Genomic DNA, 9,375 nt, shown 5'->3' on the forward strand with positions numbered 1-9,375 from the left:
TTTTGTTTGGTTAAAATTGGTGTAAAGAGAGTTGTATTCGTTAAAACACGAAATATAAGAGGCAAGGAATAAGTTAAATACAAAACAATCCTGCCGAAAAAAAATCAAAGAGAACGCTTTATTTTCATTTTTTTTCACAAAGACTTCAACATCAAATATCTACGAATTAAGATCGACTTCAACTTGTCAAAATTTGTTAAACCCTAAATTTAAAACAAGGTTTAAGCAATCTGAGCTTTATCTAATTTCAAAGACTGATTGCAAATCGCCCTAAATTGTTCTTATGTCGTGGTGGTTTAAATGCTAAAAACTGATACTATAATCAAAAAATATGAAATTCTATTTTAAAGTTTAGATAATATTATAAGTTTTATTGATGATGATAGATGGACATTATTTCCTGGAATATTTATGCAAAATCTCGCCTTTCTAATCAAACTGATTTGAGAAGGAAATTGTCTTGGTTTGGTCACCTCTAAGACATGAAAGCTTATGCAAGACAATATTGCAGGGCACAGTAAAAGGCTGCCAAAGAAGAGGAAGATAGAAGAAAGTGTGGCAGGATAACATTAAAGATTGGACAGGATTGACGTGGAACAATCTAATGAGGAAGTCCCAAGACCGTGATGAGTGGCGTCGAATCGTGAAGTCTGCATCCCAAGAGTCCCCCCGACGACCAACAGGTCATGGGATAGAGTGAGTGAGTGTGATTTAAAACTCATTTTTTTTGGGCATTGGGTTCATCCCGACAAAATAAAAATTTGAGAAGATCGGCTATACGTGACGGTATTATGTCTGAATGAACTATGACCTGGAAGTCAAATTCTTAACGATAGATAACAATCGTGATTTTTTTTAGCTTCTGTATAGAGCGCAATATCAACTAAACGTGCCCAAAGCGCTTTACAAAAGGTGCAGAACGAGACATGACGCCTGTTAGGCGATATTACAATTTATTTTCCGACAGAGACAACGCTGTTAACAGCTAGGTACTCATGTTACACATGAGTACGGTGAGACAATGTGAGTAAAAAGCCTTTTCCGAGGGCTCAACTATGCGCCGAGCGATGATCGAACCCAGGATCTTCCGACCCGAAAGCGAAGGTCATACCACTAGACCACATAACTTTATTTAATATTTTTTTCAATAGTAAATAATGAATGCGATTTCTCAAATTGCAAATGTCCCTAAGATCGTATTTCCGATATTTTTATTTTTTTATTCCACAGTCACTTTTAAGAATCTGATTCATCCCGCCCGACATAATACATTTTTGAGACGGTGGTCACATATATGAGACATGTCATCTCAAAACGGTATTCTGTTGGGGTAAACCAGAGCGATACACGTGATTATAAGTAAAAATGAATAGACATGTGAGACCAGTTTTTGTCACTTTGATCTCCAAATAAAACATATGAAATTATCCCAATCTATTATTTGTAAAATAAAAAAATAAGGTTGGAGGTCAAATTGTTCCGTATAATTCAAATTGTCAACGAGCACAGAATTACAAGCAAATGTCAAAATTATAAAACAATTTTTATATATATTGAGATATATTGAGTAACTTGCAAACTATGTGTAAATTAAGGGTAATTCTATCACTCGTCGACTCAAATGATTATTTATAAAATCTGCTGGGGCATAATGATCCGTCCCTTGATATTGTTATTCGTCTTCTGGCTCATTTGCCTCCACCTACATACTTTATTAACTGACCGACTTTGATCATTGATGCCTCAAAAGATTCCTCTTGATGAATGTTAATTTCCACAATACAGTGATATAATAATAAAAATGGATAAGTACTTGTTCGTAATAACCTTTATGTATACGAAAATATTCCGGGTTCCCCATTAGTTTTTCTTTAAAGTTTGACCATAAAATCAATTCTAACCATCTAAATCAACCCGACATAAAACCAATTTTTGAGGCAGAGGGGCATGTCTTGGAAGGCACGTACAGGCCAAAATGAAATGGGTTTTTGTACCTGCTCGGCTGTGTTTGTTTTTCTAATTCATGGACTCGTATCTTTCAGATTTTGTGACACCTTTTTTTTATTTTGTAATGCAACAAAAGTCATGAATAATAGGATTCAATAGTCTGATGTCATGTCCGCCCAGCGACAAGAATCTTGGTTCTAAACAAGGAAAATCGGTACATTTTATTCTTCTTGCTGGCTAGAACTTTATAATATGTCATGTGATCCGAATGTATAAAAGTTAAAACATGATCAGATTTATAATTTTTTTCTCCTTTAGGGATACACTTTTATGCTCGTCGGAGAAGTATTTCATAAGGGCGTTTGCCAATAGTTTAGAAACAGTTACTAAGTTACTATGCACCATTACGAGGCAAGTGACGTCACGACTGTTGAAGCCTATTATGAAAGCTAACAACAATGAAAATATTCCGATGAATTCTTATCAATTAATCGATATTTTGTCTTACTTGACGCTGTGTCAAGATAAAATTTTCTTATATTTGACATAAAAAGGCAATTCTTTAAGGTTATTTTGAAATGATATGGAAAAAACCCTAAATTTGTTTTCATCAGTTCTTCTGTATTAGATAAAGATAAGTAATTTCAGAAGTTGATAATCTGTCATCAAACTGAAATTCAATTAGGTTTTTTAATTGTCTAAAAACCGAGAAACAAGTATATCAACAAATTTTGTCCTTTGTGAAACAATTTCTAGTATTTTTTGGTATCTGACTGTCCATGGTTTATTTTGGTTTGTTTTTCATTATTAATCCAGAGTAACTGATAAAAATATTTTTGTTCACAGCACTTTCAACATTTATCACAAGTAAACCATCAGGCTCACAAATGCAAGAACAAGCATGCATAAAAATGATATCAAAGACATAAATCGATACCAGATGAGGTCAAGATTTTTTTTAACCACTCTGTCCACCCAGAATTGATTTGAGAGCTGGGTCTGTTAGATCTCACAGAAAGAGCTTTGTAATAGATTAGTGTCATATCCAAAGGGCAGCAAGAAATTGTCATTGTCCGTTTAATGCTATAGAAACAGGTATAAACTTCAGCTCCATGGGCCTATGGCTCTGAAGGACCACACAGATATAAATCCATACATGCATGCATACACTTGATATAATGAAAGATGTGTATACACAAACATCCATGAATCAAGCAATGGTGGAAATAAATCTTTTAAGAGATACAGAAAGGTGGAAATATCAACAATACTACAATTAAGATTCAAATTAATTGAAATAGTTTTGTTCCATAATCCGTGAAAACCTCTTGTGTTTCATGGACTCTAAGGGCTAACCCACACCGGAGACTGACTCCGACGACCCGGCACTGCCGTCCCCTGCCGTCTTCCGGAGAAAGACGTGGGGCACGGACAAAATACTAAGAATAAAGAGAAGTGCCGCTAGACCTACCCATATCAATCTCGAAAAAAAAAAAACAACAGAAGACGTCGGTGTTGTAGAGATATTTTCCACCTGAAGCCAATTAAATCTAAACTCAATTACAACAGACTTCAATTTTGATTTGCCTTGTTTATGATTTTTTAAATGTTTTTACTAAACACGTAGTCGTGAGTTAAGAGAATTATTTAATCTGATTATTTAGCCATCGTGTAAAGAATAAGATCTGAATGATTGTTCATGAATGAGGCGTGCAGTTTTTTAGGGTAGTTATTTTCTTGTATTTTTCTTTCTTGCTTTGTCTGGCACTATTCAATACTCACATTTTCAGATCTTTACCTCACATTAGTGTCTGCTTGCTAATTTGACATCAAATAAAGAATATGAACATCCCAGTACTGCTGTGTGGTAATCAATCTTTTTCATTTCGGACAGAAAACTGTTACTCTTGCTTCAAATATCGATCGGTTAAGACGAACTTGTCAAAATTGTGCAAAAAAAAAAGTCCAATACGAGATATTTTAAAGAAGATTTTAGTAAAAATTTGACTTTAATCGATCGATATTTGAAGCAAAAGTTTTCTGACCAAAATGGAAAAAAAATAATTTTGTTAGAGTGTGGTAGTAAAAAATACTATTTACATCTTGCCCGCCTAAAAAGGATAGATGGTTTAATATATACAATTTTATAACACAATTCCACGGTTGCACCCTGCTTAACAGACTTCACAATATATTCTCTTGGTACCAAGAATCAATTATTATATGTGTATTTGTCGCCGTTTGCCATCCTTTTTAAGTGGCAGGTTTACAAAGATATTGTTACTGCCCATGGTGAGGTAATAATTCACATCTGATTGTGTATGGCAATGTGTATAAGGAACTTGGCCCAACACTGGGTCTTAGAATTAATCATACAATCTTTTGTTATTTAACCATTTAATATTTCTTAAATGTATGACCGTAGTATTGTAATTCAGTATAGTAATAAATTGACATATCAAGCAGAATAAACCGACCACTTGCAAGAGTTTATGCGGTTTTTTTATATTGTTGGTCATTTTGAACAGGATTTTCAACGTTGTTAAAAACGAGGGAGATAAATAGACAATCGTTATTTCAAAGTTCAGACGCTTTTGGTTAATCCAAGTTTACGCCCTATAAAATGCGTACAACAGACTAGTTCCATAACATACGTAATCGTGTTCATTTTCTTCCTGAATCCATTAAAAATAATTTACAACTTGATCAAAAACAGTAAACAAGTTTTGACAGTCGTTTTTCAGAGGTTGATCCAAGTTTATGCTTTCTGAATGCTTACAGCAGATTTGTTCCCACGCATGCGCCTTCTAATTGTTCTTTTTCCGTAATTCAATTGACAGATTTTGAAATATGAACAAGAACTGAGGGTAAAAGGTATAGACAATCTTTTTTTCATAGTTCCAGGTTAAAGCTTTCTGAATGCTTACAACAGATTTGTTCCATCGTATCCTTTTTGAATGCTTATATCAAATACGTTCCATCACATGCGTCATCGTCTTGTTCCTTTTTTTTCTTGAACACATTAAAAATAATTTTCAACGTGGGCAAAAACTTTGAAAAAAGGTTATGACAATTCTTTTTTTCAAAGTTCACACGCCTTTGTTTGCCCAAGTCTAGGCTTATTGAATTATTACATCATATCCATTCTCACACATGCGCCATCTATTTGTTCATTTTTTTCCCCGAATCCATTGAAAATAGATTGTAACGAGGTCAAAAACTGAGGGGAAAACTCATGGACAATCCTTTTTTTCAGAATTCAGACGCTTTTGGTTGATCCAAGTTTACGCTCTCTGAATGCCTACAGATTCTTTCCAACACGAGCGTAATGAACTTGCTCATTTTCTCTATGAACCAATTGAAAAGAGTAGTTTGCGACCTGGTCAAAAACTAAGAAAAAAGTTTTGACAATCCTTTTTTTCAAAGTTCACACGGCTTTGGTTGATCCAAGTTTGAATGGTTACAACAGATCCGTTCCCAGACAAACGCCATCAGCTTTTTCATTTTCTTCCTGAATCCAGGGTTAAAAGTGTAGTATATGATGCAGTTGGAGCAATATTGCAGCAGCGTCATCTTCTCCCAGTATCGGTATGCCATGCGGATCACTAGGTGGGATTCAAAGGGCTGATGGTTCAACAGGAAACAGAGGTAAAGGGACCATGGAGGGATCCAGGATATCAAGAAGATAAAGGTGATGGAGAACAGCATAAGCGTCATCTGAAAAGAAAGAAATATGAAAAGAGGACTAAAAGTTTGTTTTGATTTTTTTGTGTGTGTGTGCAGTAATGTGGTCTAGTGGTATGACATTCACCTTCGGGTCGGAAGGTCCTGGGTTCGAGTCCAGATAATAATAATAATAATAATAATAATAATAATAATAATAATAATAATAATAATAATAATAATAATAATAATAAATAATATATAAGAAGAAAAAGAAGAGAAGAAAGAGAAAATTTATAATAATAATAATAATAATATAATAATAATAATAATAATAATTAATATTAATAATAATAATAATATAATAATAATATAATAATAATAATAATAATAATAATAATATAATAATAATTATTAATTATTATTATTATTATTATTATTATTATTATTATATTATTATTAATATTATATTATTATTATTATATTATTATTATTATTATTATTATTTAATTATTATTATATATAATTATTATTATTATATTATTATAATATTATATAATAATAATAATTATTATTAATAATAATAATAATAATAATAATAATATAATAATAATAATAATAATATAATAATAATAATAATAATAATATAATAATAATAATAATAATAATAATAATAATAATAATAATAATAAAATAATAATAATAATAATAAATTTTAATATAGTGATAATAGTAATAATAAGTGAATAATCTCAATCATCACCATCATCATTTAGGTGAAGCAATAGCATTGATATTTGCCTTAAACCATTATATATATATATATATATATATATATATATATATATATATATATATATATATATATATATATATACATTTTGTTTGTGCATCATTAGATCTAGCCCTATTTGTTCCTACCCTGATCTACTTAAAGGTTTTCTTTATCTCGATAATCAACATTGAGAGTCCTTTGGTATTGTAAGTCTTGATTGTACAGATGAGTCGTGAATTCCCAGAACAACACTCTGAAAAAATACGTATCAAAAATTTCGCCCAGAAAACGTGTGCTCCAAACATCGATCGATTACATTTATTCTCATCGTGGCAAAAATCTCAAACGTGGGACAGCACAAGTCTGATATTTGAGAGTTTTTGCAAAAATGAGAGTCATTTTAATTGATCGATATTTGAACGGTGAGTTTTGTGGCCAAAATTTTAAATACGTGTTTTTTCAGAGTACAGCAGAACAGGACGCCATGGGTGGCTTACGGAGTTCGAATCGATATGAAGTGTCGGATTTGGAGGAAACCAGAAAAGCATTGACTTCTGCCGTAATCTGGAAAAATTTGGCCAGAAAACCCGTCCTTCAAATATCGATTGATTTAAATGACTCTAATCTTGGCGAGAAAAACAAAAACTCTCGCGAAGTCCCAGGTTTGAGAATTTTTTGCCAAGATGAGAGTCATTCAGATCGATCGATATTTGAAGGACGAGTTTTCTGGCCAAATTTTAAAATATGGGGTTTTCCAGAGTACGCAGTATTGTCGGTCCATCTTCTCGAATGCTGTATAATCAGTAATAACGACCCGTGCTAAACCTAATGTGTGTAACCCATCGCCTCAAAAGAGTATTGTTCCAGGTGTGGCTAATGTTGTGTGGAAACCTATTCAAAGAAAACCCAATAACAACCTTTCCGTCCGACTCAACCAAGATCTAAGAACATTGGAAGATCAGCGACAGAATGAATATCAACCACAGTGAGGATCTTCCGGAACTGCAGACGATAGAAATGAGGATCGGCAACGTGAGTTAAACCTAAAGCACGACTTGCTGGAGGCAGCCAAGGCGTCCTAGTCCGATAACAGAGATGCGAAAGGCTTATAAGTCCACTCAAGTCAAATAAATGCCAAATGCTAAAGTAACAAATAAAATTAAGTGGGTAGAGAAGTGCTAGAAAACAGTAGAATATAAACTCGTTTTGCTGTGATCGAACTCGGGACCAGTCTCAAACGGCATCCTCCCCTTGCCAGTTTCCTATGTTCTTAAGTCACAAAATGCTTACGTTCTGTCTAGAAGCTTCTAATTGTCTCACAACATAAAATTATAGTAAAATTATGACGTTCTATCCAGGCGGCAGCAGTGTCTAAATGTTGTCACATCACAAAATTATGACGTTCTATCCAGGTGGCAGCAGTGTCTAAATGTTGTCACATCACAAAATTATGACGTTCTATCCAGGTGGCAGCAGTGTCTAAATGTTGTCACATCACAAAATCATGACGTTTTATCCAGGTGGCAGCAGCGGTGTCTAAATGTTGACACATCACAAAATCATGACGTTCTATCCAGGTGGCAGCAGTGTCTAAATGTTGTCACATCACAAAATTATGACGTTTTATCCAGGTGTCAGCAGTGTCTAAATGTTGTCACATCACAAAATCATGACGTTCTATCCAGGTGGCAGCAGCGGTGTCTAAATGTTGTCACATCACAAAATCATGACGTTCTATCCAGGTGGCAGCAGCGGTGTCTAAATGTTGTCACATCACAAAATTATGACGTTCTATCCAGGTGGCAGCATATTCTAATGGTCTCTCATAGCAATACTATTATGACGTTCCATCCAGGCAGCAAACTCGTTACCGCATTCGTGTACAGTCGTGAACTCGCCCGACAACCTCGTCAAAATACAGCACTCTGCGGTAACGGGTTCTTTGCCTGGTTTCAAACGTTCTATCTAGAGATAGTGATTGACTTCCATTTCTAAATTATGAAACTTTATTCGTGTAGTTACTCGATATTTGAAGGACGAGTTTTCTGGCCAAATTCATAAATACATGTCTTTCCAAAGTATTGCAGTTGCAAGTTAACTGGTTAAAATTCAATATTCGGAATTTAGTTCAACTTGACATAAAAGTACAGAATGTATTCAGTGGGCCACACTTCATCGGTTATTTCAACACGAGTCAAAATATATTGACACATTGTCTATTGTATAGAACTGTCAATTTTACAGACCCACGTATTTATGATTTTGTTTAAATTATCATTACTGTTCTCCTTAATAACGTCATTCTCATTCGTCTTTGGAGCTTCATTCATCGTGTTTTGTTTATTAAGGAAAAATCCGAAACGTCCTCATTATCTGTCTTCGTTTATTGAATTGAAGCTTCGATTCAATTCCTTATTGTCATTTATTTCTATAAGCTTCAAGCAGCAACATATTCCTAACTATCGCAGGGTGAGATAGATAGTGCAAATTGAATTCATAGTCCAACATAGCCAACTCGGATGAAGTTTTAACTAGTTAATTCTCGTACTCCGGAAAGACATGTAGCCTATCTTAAAATGTGACCAGAAAACTCGTCTTTAAATATAGATCAATTTAAATAACCCTCATCTTGACAAAACCTCTAAAACATGGGATCTCTCGAAGTCATATAAATCGATAGATATTTGAAGGACGAGTTTTCTGACCAACTGACCGACGGCAGTAAACTGGTTATGTGTTGCATTTTTGAGGAGAATGAGTGTATTATTATTCTGATTATTTTAATATTATAGTTATTTTGTAATACATGATTTACTCCGGTTTGATGCGATGTCGCAAATAAAAAGAACACGTTATAAGCATTTATATGGCGTAATATCCACTAAACGTGCTCAAAGCGCTTTAAAAAGGGTCCCTAGCCAACAGCATTATTTAAAATGAAGGATGAGACATTACGCCCATAGATATGACAATTTTTCCCGACAGACAGC

At 33.7% G+C, this 9,375-nt stretch overlaps 1 protein-coding gene and 1 long non-coding RNA gene across 2 annotated transcripts in view; one reads left to right on the forward strand and one right to left on the reverse strand.

Moving 5' to 3' along the window:
* Positions 1 to 511: 511 nt before the first annotated feature.
* Positions 512 to 3,520, forward strand: LOC144976981 (uncharacterized). The gene is made up of 2 exons (XR_013646210.1): positions 512 to 700; positions 2,794 to 3,520. It is a non-coding gene; the product is annotated as an uncharacterized LOC144976981 (long non-coding RNA).
* Positions 1,470 to 9,375, reverse strand: part of LOC144976980 (uncharacterized) — a 57,994-nt gene continuing 50,088 nt past the window's right edge. Inside the window, exon 4 of the mRNA XM_078921637.1 lies at positions 1,470 to 5,664. Within this exon, the coding sequence (XP_078777763.1) occupies positions 5,368 to 5,664 (297 nt within the window). The 3' untranslated portion in view covers positions 1,470 to 5,367. The remainder of the gene's footprint in view (positions 5,665 to 9,375) is intronic.

The sequence above is a fragment of the Berghia stephanieae genome, chromosome 7 (genome assembly GCF_034508935.2).
Source record: "Berghia stephanieae isolate SIO BIC M18660-M18661 chromosome 7, UCSD_Bste_1.3, whole genome shotgun sequence".
Lineage (NCBI taxonomy): Eukaryota > Metazoa > Mollusca > Gastropoda > Nudibranchia > Aeolidiidae > Berghia > Berghia stephanieae.